The sequence below is a fragment of the Drosophila rhopaloa genome, unplaced genomic scaffold, assembly GCF_018152115.1.
Source record: "Drosophila rhopaloa isolate 14029-0021.01 unplaced genomic scaffold, ASM1815211v1 contig_163, whole genome shotgun sequence".
Classification (NCBI taxonomy): Eukaryota; Metazoa; Arthropoda; class Insecta; order Diptera; family Drosophilidae; genus Drosophila; species Drosophila rhopaloa.
Genome location: NW_025335043.1, coordinates 11,096,076 through 11,113,014, shown reverse-complemented (window position 1 = coordinate 11,113,014; position 16,939 = coordinate 11,096,076). Strand labels below are relative to the sequence as shown.

The 16,939-nt window shown below is 42.7% G+C and overlaps 4 protein-coding genes across 5 annotated transcripts; 2 read left to right on the top strand and 2 right to left on the bottom strand.

The window, feature by feature from the left end:
- The first annotated feature begins 60 nt into the window (after positions 1-60).
- Positions 61-1,559, top strand: LOC123037421. The gene is made up of 2 exons (XM_044457981.1): positions 61-499; positions 560-1,559. Exons 1-2 carry the CDS (start codon positions 317-319, stop codon positions 1,136-1,138), a joined length of 762 nt encoding a protein of 253 aa, XP_044313916.1. The 5' UTR covers positions 61-316; the 3' UTR covers positions 1,139-1,559.
- Positions 1,545-6,591, bottom strand: LOC108038965 (helicase POLQ-like). The gene is given in 8 exon segments (XM_017115863.2): positions 1,545-1,677; positions 1,745-1,879; positions 1,934-2,812; positions 4,348-4,950; positions 5,019-5,224; positions 5,282-5,734; positions 5,794-6,251; positions 6,253-6,591. Coding segments are annotated over 8 exon segments (3,126 nt in total). The 5' UTR covers positions 6,561-6,591; the 3' UTR covers positions 1,545-1,593.
- LOC108038963 (probable helicase senataxin) lies at positions 3,587-12,894 on the top strand. 2 transcript variants are annotated; one of them, XM_044457978.1, is made up of 7 exons: positions 3,587-3,887; positions 7,196-7,397; positions 7,458-10,195; positions 10,254-10,390; positions 10,522-10,623; positions 10,690-12,308; positions 12,370-12,894. In XM_044457978.1, exons 2-7 carry the CDS (start codon positions 7,215-7,217, stop codon positions 12,505-12,507), a joined length of 4,917 nt encoding a protein of 1,638 aa, XP_044313913.1. In that variant the 5' UTR covers positions 3,587-3,887; positions 7,196-7,214; the 3' UTR covers positions 12,508-12,894. The 2 variants fall into 2 exon arrangements, with proteins under 2 accessions (XP_044313913.1, XP_044313914.1); XM_044457979.1 differs by lacking the exon at positions 3,587-3,887 and adding an exon at positions 6,956-7,036.
- LOC108038964 (phosphatidate cytidylyltransferase, photoreceptor-specific) lies at positions 12,616-16,745 on the bottom strand. Its single transcript, XM_017115862.2, has 7 exons — positions 16,440-16,745; positions 15,650-15,774; positions 14,894-14,990; positions 14,651-14,827; positions 14,101-14,589; positions 13,757-13,888; positions 12,616-13,697 (listed from the first exon to the last, which is right to left on the bottom strand). Exons 1-7 carry the CDS (start codon positions 16,551-16,553, stop codon positions 13,485-13,487), a joined length of 1,347 nt encoding a protein of 448 aa, XP_016971351.1. The 5' UTR covers positions 16,554-16,745; the 3' UTR covers positions 12,616-13,484.
- Positions 16,746-16,939: the final 194 nt, after the last annotated feature.

The window sequence follows — 16,939 nt, the reverse complement described above, 5'->3', positions numbered from 1 at the left end:
GAACCTGTTTCTGCACTTTCGGAAAATCGTTTTACAACACTTCTATTTACCGTTCTAAGGACCACAACAAAATTCGTGTTATTGCGTAGTTTTAAAAACGTAATTAACAATAACGCTTTAGGAGAAACTCGCATTAAAACGTAAATCGCAATCATTTATAAATCAAAAATTTTAGGGCCTGATATTGCCTGATATTGATTCCAAGATTCAATTTCCCAAACATTTTCTTAGATCTTTATTTTGATTTGGTCACTATTGGCGTGCATCGTAATTTCCTTTTTTTTTGTTTACAAAAAGCGAAGGACGTTTCGCCAGGATGAGCAGCGGATGGTATCTGCAGCATGTGACTACCGGCTCCCGCCACATTTTGCACAAGGGGATTAATGTAGTGGGTCGCCACTCGCGCTGCAATATTGTTTTGGCTGGAACCTACCAATATGTGTCCCGGGAGCACGCGAAACTCGACGTCAGCGATGGGGGCGTGGTGGTGCAGTCGATGGTGAGTTGTCCTTGTTCCTTCGGATAGTACTAGTGCCTAACCGGCAATACTTATTCACAGAACGCCTTGAATGGCATCTTCATCAATGAGGGCAAGCTGGGCGAAAAGATCAACCGGTTGGCCGTGGCGGAGGGCTCCACCATCAGCTTGGGAGTCTCGGGAGTGCCACTCAAGGAAATTTCTTCCATTCATGCCATTTTCGTTCTGAAGAAAATAGTGCCCACCGCGGAGGAGGTTATCCTTTCCTCCGACGATGACGATACCCAGCCGCTTCCCGCAGTGAGATCTCCTAGTGGAAATCAGCCCACGGAATTCAATCTCAAACAGCAAATTCCCAACTTTCCCCTCAAGAAGAACACCAGCCAGGAGGAAGAGGTGGAGCTGCCCTCAAGCTCCGGTTTGATCGCCTTTAGCGATGGCGAGGAAGACTTCCTCGAGTTCAATGGCATGGAGAGCATGGCAGAAGGCTCTCCTTCATCCCAAGTTTACGAGGAAATTGTCATTATCAGCGACTCGGATGATAATGAGTTGTACGACAAGGTGGCCGATTGGTCCAAGTTGCTAAGCCAAAAGGTCGTTCCAGATGTCATCGAAATGTCGCAGACGTACCCCCTGGCGGAGGAGGACTTTACAAATTAACCCTTAATCGCTTATGCAACTTTTCCTTTGAGAGCTCTATATGTCCTGAACACCCTACTTATATATACGTTGTATAATACTCAAATGTCGTGATAGTAGCAGCTTGCGAATTTGTCTGCTAGCTCGTATCTAGTAGTTTATAAAACCTCCCTCCCACTCGTTTATCTCCGCTTAATCAAAAATCAAAACATAATACATCCAGCAGAACAGAACGAATCGGAACAGCATCATCGATGTCCTTAATTTACATTTAGAGAGAGCGAATACTTGATGTGTTAATTTAAAAAATCAATTTGCATACAAATTGTCTGTAATATTTAAGCTTTGTAGGAGATCGTGTTCGATGTGGAGAGCCCAGATCCAAGACTTAAGTCGGAGTGCATAACAATCAAAACAAAAACTGAAATAAATTTAAAACTAACTTTGTCTAGAACTTTACTTGGATTGGCGGCCAACTAATCTTTACGGGAAGATTTCAGGCACATCTTAAGATTCTCCGTTTCCTCCTCCAGATGGTCAAGTTTTTTCATTAAAATTATCTGAAAAGTATGTAATATTAGTGAAATCACTTTAACAACGGTAAGTTGGGTCAAACTAAATGTTCACCTTAGCTGCCGAGACGATTTCGGTGGCCACTCTAAGCGGCATATGCTCCAAGGATTGAACTAAGAGAATGGGTCTAGTTTTGGCTATATCCTCGATTGTTTTGAATCCAGCTGCAAACAGTTGCTTGGCACGATTCTGAAAAATAAATATAATTTAATTAAATTAATTAAATGCCACTTTACTACTCACAATTCTAACGGCTGGCAGTTCCATCAGCGGCTCCAACTCGAAAGTTCCACAGCGATCCATTTTGTGAAGGATCCGCTCGAACAAGGGCTTAAAGCACCAGAACTCCTCCAGTTCCTCGCACAGACGAACAATTGCACTGGAGGCGGCAAGAGATTGGCTGATCAGGTGCTGCAGTGTTCCCCGCTCGACGTTGTACTTGGTGGCCACGTTGGGGAGCGGCAGTAGATTCAGAATGTCCGCCAGTACAAGCACCTTGTACAGGCGATTCAGCTGCAGGGACAAGGGACCCTGGACCGACTGCGTCTTAAAAAGCCTAGCTGCATGGGCTTCCGTGAAGCCGAGTTGCTTGAATAAAGCCTGGGAGTCTGGCGGAAGCGAGGTGTAAACTCCAAAGAGTATGCTGGCATCGGCCGGAAACAATTCATCGCCTTTTTCGTTCGAATTGAAGCACACGACCAGGTACAACAAGTGCAAGTAGTTGGTCAGGATGAGCTGCTGCTGGGCCTGCTTCAGCTCCTTGTGGATGGCATTTGCTCGCTTGTAATCAATCCCCGCCTTGAAGGCAGCCCTTCCAATGTTGGTCAACTTAAAAGGGGTGGACTGGCCGATGAGCAAACGTCTTTCGCCAGCAGGCCTATTGGTCTGGTTCACGTCCTGCGTGGTTATGATCTCCGAGGAATTTATCTTGGACTTGGCTGCCGGCTCGTTTACCTGCAGCACTTTGTTTTTAAACATCTCGCGAAGAATTTGGAGCACTATTTCGTCCACAGCGACATCCAGGGCGCTGGCCTGCACAGACAGAAGGGTGCTGTTCACCAGCCGATTTAGATCTCGACGACATTCTGCCAGGTTCAGACCAACCACGCTTAGAATAAGAGACTAAAAGAATAATTTAATGTTAAATCAAAAAAAATTAATTTAATTCGTGTTTTTCACCATTTTATTTTTGTAACTGCAAGTAAAAGCGTACCTAATTAATAATAATTTAAATTATTTAGTGTTTAAATGATGTTCTTATGAAATAATTTAAATTATAACTTTACCCAAAAAGGAATATTTTTCGGTCGCTTAAGTGTCCTACACAAATAAAATTTCATTACAGATAACTAAATTCAATTGCAGCCTTTTCTTTGCGCAAATACATTTTGTAAACTTATCTGTCTACACGTCTTCTAAACAAAAATATTATTTCCCGTTTATAACTTTCCAATTCGGCAGATTTGGCTCATGTGTCCCAATTCTTTACATCGAACCAACAATAACCAATAAGCGGAAAAATAATCCTAAACTTCCCTAAAAAACGTACATATCAGCTATTACGCTACCAAATTTCACAATTGAACTGACACCCCCAAAATAAATAAAAATCAATACAAGTTTTTTCCGCCGGTTTCTTTTATGCTCATTCAGCAGACTCAGCTCAAAAATAAACAGGCGCTCCAATACGTTGGAGCTCTCAGATTACTTAAAACTACAAAAGCACAAAAAACCGAACCCCATCGCCCAAATTCCACTCGATTCAATTACAATTTTAACGTAATTTTCAACTTGTAGTAAATTTTCTGTCAAAAATTAATTAAAATTAAAGGCCATGTTTGATTGATGTTATATTCTTCTAAATCCTACATTTAGGTGGGAATCCTTAAACGGTATTTTTCATCAATTTAAACACAAAATGGTAGTCATTTATGTATAGGAACATATTTAGAAAATATATTTTCATGTGCCGATAATCAATTAGTCAAGATGCGGTCACTTTGGTCCGGTAAGTATAGTATATAAGGCCGAAGGTTTTTGATTCTGCCTTTCAGTCTACGAACGATATTCAACGAGTAGGTTTGTGTAGTGTAGCAAAAAAATAAAGTAATTTATTATTATTTTGAACAAAAAAATAAGTATTGGCGTTTCTTAAAATAGAGGAGATTCAATTATCAGGAGAAACCAGTCCCTATAGGTAAGTATTTACATAGGTTGAGTAAAAGAATAATTTCTTATTCAATAATAGTTCACATTGGACAATTATATCCCAATTATATCAGACAAGAAAATTTTTGCAATTTTTTTAGCAACGAAACATTTTGCGAACAGTCAATATTTTTTTAACACCATGGTGGTTACCCTGGTTCATTAATATTGCCCAAAACTTCGTTTTTTTGCAAGACCACCAATGTTTTATTTTGCGTACTCTGTGTCTACAACTAGAAAAAGCCTAGCTTACAATCCGAGCTAGAGTGGCCTGTATTTTGAGAAACCTTTTCTTTTTTAACTCACCAGCAACGAACATTTTAGATAAATAGAAACAATTTTCTTGTTCATCTAGATTTTGACGTGAAAACAAATGACTAATTGCTAAATGATCCGCCGTTCTTCAATCTACAGGTTTCTTGTTAAAAAGAATCCTTTGGAAAACTTACTTGCAATCCGACTGCCTCCTGCTGATCCATTGAACTCAGCGCCTTATCCATGGGCGAGAAGAGCATTTGACCGACCAGCAAATTATCTTTGCTCTGGGCTATCAAAATGCTTTCGCCAGCCTCACCCAATCCGGCGCGACCAGCGCGTCCCACCATTTGTTTGTACTTGCACAATGTCATAAATTCCTGTCCCACATAGGGAGCTCGTATTATTACCCGCTTGGCTGGAAGATTCACGCCTGCAGCCAAAGTGGAGGTACAACAGATGACTGTAATGACTCCAAAGCGATAGGCAGTTTCTATGTACTTCCTTTCGTCTGTTGTCAAACCCGAATGGTGATAGGCAATGCCGTACGGCAGAGTTTTAGCCAAGACCGGGCTAAGTATCCCGCACATCTTGTCCAGCGCATCCATTAGATCCACCTTCTCGCTACGTCGATGCTCGAAAAACTTTTGTTTTGGAACAATGCGACTGAGAAGTAAGGCCACATTTTCACAATTCTTGCGACTGGGACAGAAAACCAGGCAGCAGTGTTCCGGAGCACATTCACTGATCAAACCAGCCAGGTGATCGGGATCTGCACGTTTCACAGCTTCGCTGTACTGCAAATAAATAGCAGACGGAATTTCATATAACTTTATATTAGTTTATAAATGAGAGAATTTCTCACATTGTAGTCAACGCTGCGACTGGGAACGAAGATCTCCTCCAGCGTTTGACCAGCCGAGTTGATTTCCAACAAATCCGAGCCACATTTAATGTACTCTTTCAGTTCCACGGGTCGAAAGCCCCTTGTATAGACATCGGCATTCAGGAAGGACGATATTTCACTGAGATTTCCTATCGTTGCGCTCATGCCCACAATTTGAATGCCGGCTGAAAAAGGAAACTTATTAACCGTTTTAGCAAGTTACCAGAAAATGGCTCACTTACCATTCAAAAACATCACCTTTGTGAGGAAAGCCTCCAAGGTGGCTCCTCTACCTCTTTCGCCAATCAAATGCAATTCGTCCACTACTACAAGACCAATCTCGTGGGGACGCTGTGCGTCTATTAAGCTGTCCATTAGAACAGCTCCCTTTTCAATGGAGGCAATGAACAGACTACGCCTCTTTCGACTCGGTTGTGGCGGACATTTGCCCTTGCCCGCCGTGTACTCCTCCACAATAAAGTCCAAATCGATGGCAAATGGAGACATGGCGCTGACCTTCTCCTGGACAATCGACACATATGGCAGAATAAACAAAACATTACGTTCGCGGCAGAGAAGTTCCCGCAACATAAGGATTTCGGCCACTAGGGTTTTTCCACCGCTCGTCGGTAGGGCATATATAAGATTTTTTCTATGCCTGATGGCAGGTAGATTCAGGCACTCGTCTTGCCATTCTAGAGGTAAGGGATGGTGGGTCAGGAGGATAGATTGAGTTTTGTTTAGTTGCACTTACCATAAAGACTCTTGATGCCCTTGTGCTCAAGTATCATCTTTTTTACCTTATCTGGCAGACCATAAAATTCACCTTTGCTGGGAAATGTGTCCTTTACTTGCTGCTCTGTTTCGTAGTCTGCAAAAGCCTGCGTCTCCCAGTTAACTGGGTCAAGAATAGATTGATTCTTAAGCTCTTCGCAGGTAACATATTGCGTTCCCTGCACTATTCCTTCTATCACAGATTTGGAAATAAAGGACATAGATTCGTCCTTAACGGAGGGCGGTGGCTTCTCCGGCGTCCGAGGCATTTTAAAGGTCACCGCCTCCAAGAAGAGTTGCGTGTTTTGCACCATGGGTTCACTGAAGTCCTCTGCGCCATGGAATATATCCTCCATTTCGGCTATGCTCAGATCGTTGAGGTTAATTTTCTTAAACACCTCGTCGGCATTGTCCTCCTCCGCCAGATCAATTGGGCTGATCGTTTAGAAGAAGCTTCTCAGTGCCTGGGAAGGATGTGTCGCCGAAGAGTCCAAGTCCATCATCCGATCCACTTTGCTGTAACTTTTTGTTGTTGCTAGGGTGCGCTTGCGTCCCGAAGAGCTCCTCCTTCCGGCCACCCAGCAAATCCTCCAGCTTCGCGCTGGAAAAGATGCTGTCGTCGTCGTCGCCCTCCGGCCAAATGAGACTCTCGCTGCACTGGCGCTTGGCATGGCTTCCGCTAGCAGTTTCATCGCTCAAATCCAGATTTCTTTTATTTTTATTGCAAAAAATTCGCTTATTCGACATTTATTTTATTTCGCGCTCAATAGTGTGACCTGTGTGGCTGGAAGGTGGGAAATAAACGCAAGCCAGGGCTACAACATATCTCAAGTTAGCCGAGTTCCACACATAATTGAGTCACCGCTTGGCTGTTGATAATTTAATTTTATATACACTTCTAAACAGTATAACACATTTTTCAACCACTTGCAAGTGTTTTTTAATTTTTTTTATATAAGAAAGATAATATTTATATTATATAAGCTTTGTTGTTCAGCAATCGTTAAGAAATTGGCGAATTATTTTAACAATTTTTTTATTAAACATTTTTTTACTGAGCAACATTTAAAATTGTTGTTGTTTGAACCTGTTTCTGCACTTTCGGAAAATCGTTTTACAACACTTCTATTTACCGTTCTAAGGACCACAACAAAATTCGTGTTATTTCGTAGTTTTAAAAACGTAATTAACAAGAACGCTTTAGGAGAAACTCGCATTAAAACGTAAATCGCAATCATTTATAAATCAAAAATTTTAGGGCCTGATATTGCCTGATATTGATTCCAAGATTCAATTTCCCAAACATTTTCTTAGATCTTTATTTTGATTTGGTCACTCTATTGGCGTGCATCGTAATTTCCTTTTTTTTTGTTTACAAAAAGCGAAGGACGTTTCGCCAGGATGAGCAGCGGATGGTATCTGCAGCATGTGACTACCGGCTCCCGCCACATTTTGCACAAGGGGATTAATGTAGTGGGTCGCCACTCGCGCTGCAATATTGTTTTGGCTGGAACCTACCAATATGTGTCCCGGGAGCACGCGAAACTCGACGTCAGCGATGGGGGCGTGGTGGTGCAGTCGATGGTGAGTTGTCCTTGTTCCTTCGGATAGTACTAGTGCCTAACCGGCAATACTTATTCACAGAACGCCTTGAATGGCATCTTCATCAATGAGGGCAAGCTGGGCGAAAAGATCAACCGGTTGGCCGTGGCGGAGGGCTCCACCATCAGCTTGGGAGTCTCGGGAGTGCCACTCAAGGAAATTTCTTCCATTCATGCCATTTTCGTTCTGAAGAAAATAGTGCCCACCGCGGAGGAGGTTATCCTTTCCTCCGACGATGACGATACCCAGCCGCTTCCCGCAGTGAGATCTCCTAGTGGAAATCAGCCCACGGAATTCAATCTCAAACAGCAAATTCCCAACTTTCCCCTCAAGAAGAACACCAGCCAGGAGGAAGAGGTGGAGCTGCCCTCAAGCTCCGGTTTGCATTTGCCGAAAATAACTGACGTTAAGCAGGAACTGGTCAACAAAACCACAGAGGATATAAGGAACATCTTTGGAGAGGCAGACGAGGCCATTCTCGACTATGTAATGGAGAAAAGTCCTTATGTGTACAACATGCTAAACAATAAGCCGGCGGGCTCTAAAACCCCCAACTTAAAAATCCATGTCGGCGATCATATTGTACTCGATACGGATTCAGATAAGGGGCAAAATCCGGAACCACAGGACAACGCCATCGTTATTGCAGACGAGAAAAAAGTCGACGAAGAGGAGGAGTACGATGAGCGTTACGCCATGTCCCAGGCAGTTTTAAAGGAAATGAAGGCCGAGATGGCCTTTAGCGATGGCGAGGAAGACTTCCTCGAGTTCAATGGCATGGAGAGCATGGCAGAAGGCTCTCCTTCATCCCAAGTTTACGAGGAAATTGTCATTATCAGCGACTCGGATGATAATGAGTTGTACGACAAGGTGGCCGATTGGTCCAAGTTGCTAAGCCAAAAGGTCGTTCCAGATGTCATCGAAATGTCGCAGACGTACCCCCTGGCGGAGGAGGATTCGAGTTCGGAATCGGAGCTGGAAATCTCTGCGAAACACAAGATAACACCTGAGAAAGGGGAGCAATTAAAGAGTCAGCAAAAATCTTGCTTAAAAACTCCGACAAAGACTTGTTTGGAGGGCAAGAAAGCAGAGACCAAAAAGTCCTCATTTCGTCGGCGTCGGCAGACAGTGGATTGCGCGGACGAAGTGCCAGATATAATCCCCAAAAAGGCCGATACCAACAAGTCCCCAATCCATAAGTTCTTAGATAAGTTGACTGAATCCGACGCAACAAAGCAAACCACTTCCAGCGAATTTAAAGATTTATGCAAAGATGCACCCAAAGACAAAGTGGAGACACCTAAAAAACCACTCCGCAACCGTTCAAAATCCTGTTATATGGATCGACCAGTAGTATTAGATGAACCATTAACCAAAAAAGGAAAGAATAATGTAAAAGAGAATCTACGCGAGCTAAGATCAAAAGGTCCCGTCAAAACATCAAAGAAAATTAGTGAAAAGACAGATAATAGTCGCGAAGTACTTGTGGTAACGCTTCATGCTCCAGAGGTTCCGGAAAAGTTGGAAAAACCTTCCAAATCCGATAAAAAGACCGAAGAAAAAAAAACTTTGGTTCGTAGCCGGCGCAAGACAATACATAGTCGTAAAGAATTGGAGGAGATGACGGGTGAAAATGTGGAAAGCAAACCGATTACTCCAACTAAGGTTTCTCCATCTAAACAGGCACAAGATATTTTTCCTAAATTGGCTGAAACTCCACTCAAAAAAAGTCCGCGTCTGCTCAACCGTTCGAAATCATGCGTTATGGACCGACCTCTTACCACGGAAACTGATGATCCTATGAAGAAGACTAAAAGCAATGCTTCCGGAAGAGTTCAGAACAATAACGAGGCGAGATTGACACGCGGACCATCCGTAATTGAGGCTCCTTCCTTGCCTAAGCATCGTGGAAAAATGCGAGGTGTCTCGGCAGAGGTTAATAGTAAGGATAAGGAGATGCAAAGCATAATAGAGCGGCAGCGTTTAGTTGATTATCAATCTGCAATGAAGACAAAGTGGATGCAAAAACCGAAAGACCAGAAAAAGGAGGATCAAAAAATAAAGGAACAACGGCGCAACGCTCTTAAGAAGCTTTCCGAAAAACCAAAAGACAATGATAACAGCTCGAAATCCAGCAAGAGAAAGAAACCAGCAAGTGTGCCCACTGTTCACAACTCCAATCGCGGCGAATTCCTCACCAAAGGAGTTGATGGTCCACCAGCAAAAGTTGCCAAGATGGAGAACGCCATGCCGCCGCCAAAGAAACCAATTCCCAAACGACGTTCCACCATTGAGACATTCTCGCAGCAGCTGCAGGCAGCTGATGAAGCCGTCCTTTATCCGCAACCACTTTGCCCTCGTGCAACGGAGCGGAAGGAGGCTGAGCGGGCAAGAAATCAGCGCACCTGTAACAGAGTTACATTTGCTGGAATGGAACAGGAACTTAAAAAGATCGAAGATATAACAAAGCTTCAAAAAAAGATGCGAAAAGTAACATTTAATGATGATGTGAAAATTTATTTAATAGAAAAGATCTCGGGGGCCAGTTCTCCGGTCAAGAACCGCAAGGAGAGCATGAAGCTGTTCCTCAGCTCGTACCGCGAACGACGCGAGTGGGTCTTAAAGGGCAACAAACCCATAAACGACATACGTCAGCACTCGCGAACCATCCTTCGGTGGGCTAATGAGTGGCTAAAGCTCGGCAGCGTGGATGCGGTTGCCAATCAAGATATCCTACTACCTATTCCTGACGAATTTGATAGTTTCAGGCAGTACAGGGAGTGAGTTTAACAATATTCATTAAAATAAAATGTTTACAATTGTCTTGTTTTATAATAGGACCTTTGTACCATTGATGAAGCTGGAGCTGCTGACAACCATCGAGATGGACTACAAGATAAACTGCAAAAATATATTTTCAGTCGGCCTGAAGAGCGTTTCCAGTCAGGATAAATGCTACCGTTTGGTTACCAGGGGTATGTATTTTAGTCAAATACTCTTAACCTTATTTAAGGTTACTAGTTTTACCTACGTGATTATTATGTGATAAACTATTCTTCGACAGCTATAAAAGATTTAGATTTATTTTAATGATTGTTTATTACAGTCAATAGCAGACCCGTTGGCAGATTCGTACTGTATACTCTTTCCAGTAGTAGCCAACTGGACGAGACTTTTGCCAGTCTGGTAGACTATAAGTGTGTCGGAGGTGGGTCACAATATGCTTAAATAATCCTAAACAACACTAACATTAATATGTTTTCGGATGCATAAGGCAACGTCTTTGACTTGACCTTCGACATCCTTCAGCAGGACATATCCGAGGAGAAGATCAACAGCGTGAAGCAGCTGATCGCCCGTCCAGTCGTGGATAGTCTAAGGGTGGAGTTGGGTGCCTTGAGTGCTGTCCATCAGCTCTCCCGGTCGCCGCTCTGCCGTCGCATCATGAAGCCCACACAAACGGTGAATGACTCACTACCAAAGCAGTCCTTCACCTTTAAGGGATTCAGCAGGTTGAACGAGCATCAGGAGAGCATTTGCATTCGCACTTATCAGCGGATAATCGACGATTTCCAACCTAGTCTCACAATGATCCAGGGCCCACCCGGGTCGGGCAAGTCAAAGGTTATATCGGAACTATGCCTGCAAACCCTGTACGGAAGTGCCGCAAAAACGCTGGACCGCAAAATCTTGATTTGTACCCATTCCAACACGGCCGTAGATCATATTGTTGCAGTGCTGGGTGGAGTTTTGCGCGTTATGAACCACGATCGTTTCCACCTGTTGCGGTTCGGAATGCACGAGAAGATGAGCCATTACTCGCGTCCTTACTCGCTGGAGGAGCATTTCAAGAAAGCCAAGTTACAGAAGATGCAACGCCTTAGCCCGGAGAACACTGAAATTCTTAAGAAACAGCTAGTCGATATGAATGCGGAGATCCAACAGCTAAGGCAGAAGGCGAATCTTACGGGGACGTATCTACAGCAGCAGTTGCACCAGAAGGAGCGTCAACTGCAACTGATCAACGAGCAACTGAATCCGCCGCTTACGCAGCGCGAGGAGTTTGACATTTCAAAAATCTGTGTGGATCACGCCAATATTATCTGCACCACGCTTTCCTCATGTGTAAAGCTGGCCAACTATGTGGACTTCTTTGACATCTGCATCATTGACGAGGCCACGCAATGCACCGAGCCATGGACGCTGCTGCCCATGAGATTTGGTCTGACGCATCTGGTTCTGGTCGGAGACACTCAACAACTGCCGGCGGTGGTGCTGTCTAAAAAAGCGATCGATTTTGGACTGTCCAATTCCATGTTCGATCGCATCCAGCGGAGTCTGCAGAAACAGCTGGACAAACCAGGCGGTAATCAGTTTGTACATACGAAGCTCTTCAAGCTGAGCATGCAGTACCGCATGCACCCGGAGATTTGCCGTTGGCCGAATAAGTATTTCTACGAGGATCAGTTGGTCAATGCCGAGTGTACACAGCGTTTTACCTCGCCTTTAATTCCCTACTGCGTGATCAATCTGAGCTACACCCAAGACGACAGTGGCGCTCAAAGCAAAAGTATAAGCAACGACGAGGAGGCACGCTTTGTGGGTAAACTCCTGGCAGAGATGGACAAGCACATGCCCAGCAAGCGCTACAGCTACGGTTTAATTTCGCCTTACCAAAACCAGTGTTACGCTTTGGGCCAGGTGATCCCCAGTCACATGGATCTCACGCCGGTGACGGTGGACTCGTACCAGGGATTGGAAAAAGATGTCATTGTCATCTCTAATGCAAGGACACGCGGCTGCGGCTTCCTCTCCAACTATCATCGACTCAATGTAGCGCTAACCAGGCCGCGTCGGTGTCTGGTAATATGTGGGAATTTTGATGATCTAAAGGTTAGTTGTGCAATAGATGCTACATTTTACAGAATATTTTTGAACTCTTAATCCATTTCAGTCTGTGGATATGTGGCGTCAGTTGCTAGACGATGCCCGCGAGCGGAAAGTTTACTTTGATTTGAAACGAGAGCACGTAGACGACCTACAAAGCTCCCTGATCACCAAAATGATGGTGAAACCCATTGAAATAATTTAGGGGAATCAGCATGCCCCTGCTAGAAATACAGTTGAAGTGATTAAAACGGATAATTAGCTTAAAAATTGCCCCAAGTGCCAAGGAAGATAAGCGCTTTCCTTATGAGTATTAACTTAATATGTTTTTTTTATGTATTATATCATTTTTATATATTTAACATAGAGACTTTAAGATTGAAATCTTTGTACACTTAGTTCATTAAAACACCGTTGACTTGCATTTCCTTCGTAAATGCCATACAGATGCTCGTATAACAGGATTTATAAGTAACCGATTATATATCATCTATGTACTTTTTGAGAAAGTGTCGCGGGTTAAGGATGATTCTGATGTATTTTGAATGACCAAAGGAACGTTAAGAAATAAATATTGAAATGTTTAAATCAATTGTTTACTGTCTATGTATTGCACTAAACAGAATTTCAGCATTACAGAAGTTTGTCCTGGCATTTTAATCTCCTTTTCGACCCTCAGGTAATTAACTAAAATGCGCTTTAATTAATCTAATCTCCAGCTCAGGCGCTGTCTGCCTCGTCTCATATCTAAGTTATTGGTATAGTAAGTAAATTCACTAACAACACGCACACACACATAGTTGATATTAAATTCATAGTTATTCTGTTTGCTTAGCCTTGCGTTGAATTTGACGCCTGTCACTTGGGCATTAAAATTAATGGAATCGCTTAATAATACGATTGCACCAATTCTACCAACACAATCGATTTAACTTAATGAAAGTAAATGAAGATACTAACTTAGGAAATTATTTAAAATGTAGCAACAAAATCTAACTAAGGACTAAAAACATAAAAATTATGCCCGTAAATAACTTATTTTATGTGGCTGCTTAAAAGTGCTTGCCCCGTTTGCTTACAGATATATATCAATGTATATATATATAGAAATTTCGGCATTATAATAAGAAAGTACTAATAAACCAAACTTCTTGTCCGAATCTAACTGATAGCCGATTAAGCTTAGGTTAGCATGTCACCCAGGTTGTCCTTGAGCGACTGATAAATTTGGTATTGTTGATCAGGTTTAAGGTTGTATATCTGTGTCAGCAGCTTCGCTGGCGACGGAGTTCTAATGAAGCTGGATATATAAACGTTGACGAAGGTGGCCATGAGGAACTGGCAATCGAAGCGATCCATAATGCCGCCATGTCCGGGAATCATGTCGCCAAAGTCCTGTAAATAAAAGAGCTTTGCGTTAGGAAAGAAATTTGTTCTGTGAAAGCAGAACTCACCTTAATTTTGAAAGCTCTCTTAAATCCAGAGGCAAAAAAGCCGCCAAATGGTCCAATTATAGAGCTAAACAGACTCAGTGAGATTGAGTGCCAGATGTAGGGGTAGAGGCTTAAAGTTTTGCCAATGCCAAACTGGAAATGATTAACATTAAGAAGGGATTAGTTGATTTCAGAGATCGGTGATTTAATCTTTGTAAATAACTACAGCTATTGATTGAACAGAACACATCTTCTCTCATTCTCTCTCAACTAAACGACAGACAAGTGTCATCCATATATCCACATGCATACGAAATCAAGCAGGCCATAAAACACCCCCGCTGTCAATTGTCATCATCACTTACCAACTTAAGGCTGTATTCCTGCGGCGTGAACAGATAGCTGGGTACGCAAGACATCGTCATGCGACCCAATTCCTCGGAGTACTGGATGGGGCAGATGAAGTACTGGTAGTTGCACAGCACATAAGAGAACAGAATGCCAAAGAGGACGGTGGCGAAGCCACCCCCGATGAAGCCCTCCCAGGTCTTCTTGGGGCTGAGCTTGATGAGGGGCGTGCGCCCGAAGAAGAACCCGAACACGTACGCCATGACATCATTGCACACAATCATGGAGACAGGTACGATAAACCAAATGAGACCTTCGAATATATTCTGGATGATGAGGTAGCTCTGGGTGACGACAATCAGCAGGGATACGTGGGTCCAGGCGAACAGACTAAACTGTTTGATGTAGTACTTCTTCACCAGAGAAAGGACGAACCAAACGAATCCGATGATGTAGAGGGCGAAGGATAGGAAGCGGTGATAGGTCACCAGGAACTTCAGGTACTCCTGTGAAAGAAAGGGCAGGTTTATTACCATATTAATATAAAAAATGCTAGTTTTTACTGACCACTCGATTGATGACCACTCCAAAATAGTCCACCAGATTCTCACCGTAGAAGAAGTAATTGGAGGTGAGTAGGAAGTACCAGGAAAGACTCCGAAACCAGGGCAAGCCGTGAATACGATACACCTGGTAGCCGATCGAGATGATCTCCTGGAAGCATTTCACCTGCACCAGCAAAGTCTACAGAGAGAAAGTACAAAAATAATTAGTTAGACACTCGTTTTAACTTAATTCCACCGATCTTACCGTGATCATCAAGGCCAACGGTCCGCCATAGATGATCAGTGCGAAGCCGCAAATCATAATCCATGTGAAAATGCCGCGAATGACCCAATTCTTCCATCTGTGGAATGTACATATTTATTTAGAATATTTGCTCGCCAACTGCAGCCAGCTGTGGATTTGGAATATTTTTGGAATACACTCATTCTGCCGAATTTCTAAAATTCACACTTTTATAGGCCAAATAAATACAAACAAAATTATATTACCACATTTTACAATTTTCCTGTCTTACTATTGAAAGGAAATTGTATCTTCAATCAATACAATTTGTATATTTAAGGAAGTACTGTACTCAAAGTGGAAATGGAAGCACTTTGAATTTTTTTATAAATATTTTTTAATGTTCAAAACGAGTTGCGCTCTCAAAAAACATTTTTTAAAACCTGATATTGTCAGGAAAAACTATTTTTATTCAAGCGTGCAATTCAATGCCTCATCAATTAGATATTAATACCAATATATACAAACTGATACCATTTTAAAATACTGCTAATGAATGATTAATATATTTGCAACTTGTTGAGTAGATCACTTATTATTTATAATTTTTCAGTTTTAAAAAGCGCTCAATATTTCTATTTGTGGTACCATATATAAGTACTATGCACTTTCATATAACACATTTTTAAATTTTCAAACAATCACTTAATTTTTGAGTATTTAAATTTGAACTTTTAAAGCTTTCAACTATGGTTCCACTATGTATTTTGCACTTACCTATCTGGCAAATCCTTGAGGGCTGAGTCTAGTAGTTCGGGCGTCTTGTCAGTTCCCTGCGGCAGATTCTTGGCCAGCTCATCGACGAACTTCTCCTCGGGAATCTTCTCCTCCTCGGAGTCCACCTGCAAGGGGAATGCACATATTGATTGGCTGCAGTTGCTAAATGGGTGCCCTATCGGATTCGATACGACCGGAGTGCAGGGTTTAAGCACTTTCTATTGGGCGCTGTGCAAAGTCCAAGATACGTGTATGTGGCTATATACCCATAATCAGAATCACTCGTTTATCCAATACACAGACATAAAAAAAAACAGAAGAGGGGGGAAAAGGTGGGGAGACAAATTGCGGGCTTTTTCGGTGGCGTGTTTTGTTTGTTGCCAAATCGGTCGGTTGATAAGGAGACATTTGGGGGCTTATCACCGAGAAAAATCAAGCCGGAAAGGGAGGAGGAAGTCTGGTAATGGTAATAGTTCTGGGTTCTGTGCTTCCGTAATTGTCGCCTTCTTAATTGGATTTGCTTGGAATAATGGCGCTATATTGCAGCACAGCAGGTGGGTGGGGGTGGGTTTCTGTTTGTTATTGGATTTTCTCCTGGAGAGAGCTCTCTCTCTCTCCCTCTCTCTTTCTCGCCGTCAGAGAATAACAAAAACACACACACCCACACACATTTGTTGGTATACACACATTGGGTTTTCTATGCTCCAAGAATTATGCAAATTGGAATCCGGAACAGGCGGCTCGACTGCCATGCTCTGTTCTGCTCCACATAGAAGTCATTGCCACTTACATGATCCGAGGAATCGGCGGCGGAGGAGTTCCGCTTGTTGGCTCCTCCGGAACCGGAGATCGCGGTGTCCTCCAGTGGCTCCTCCTCGCCCTTCCTGCGTCGCACTTCGGCCATTTTTCGAATTTCCGCAAATCTATTCCCAATCTATTGATTCCAATTGATTCCGCTTGAGCAGTTCGTCCGTGTTCCGCTGTGATCCGTAATCCGTGATCCGTATGTCCACTTCGTCCGAATTAAAATGAAACTATGTTTTTTTCTCTATTGAGGTGTGACCAGGTGGCATTAAATGTGCTATGGTGGAAAGTGGGGGAGCAGCAGTGTTGGACAGTGCTCACATTGTTGTTAGCTTCTGGTTTCAAAATTCTGACTTAAATCTATTAGGTAAAAAGTTTCAAAAATAAACTTTTAAGCTAATTTGGTTTTTATTATGTCGCAAAAGAAACTCATTCTCTATTAATAAATATAATTATACCGAATTACTCATAATATTGTTAATAAAT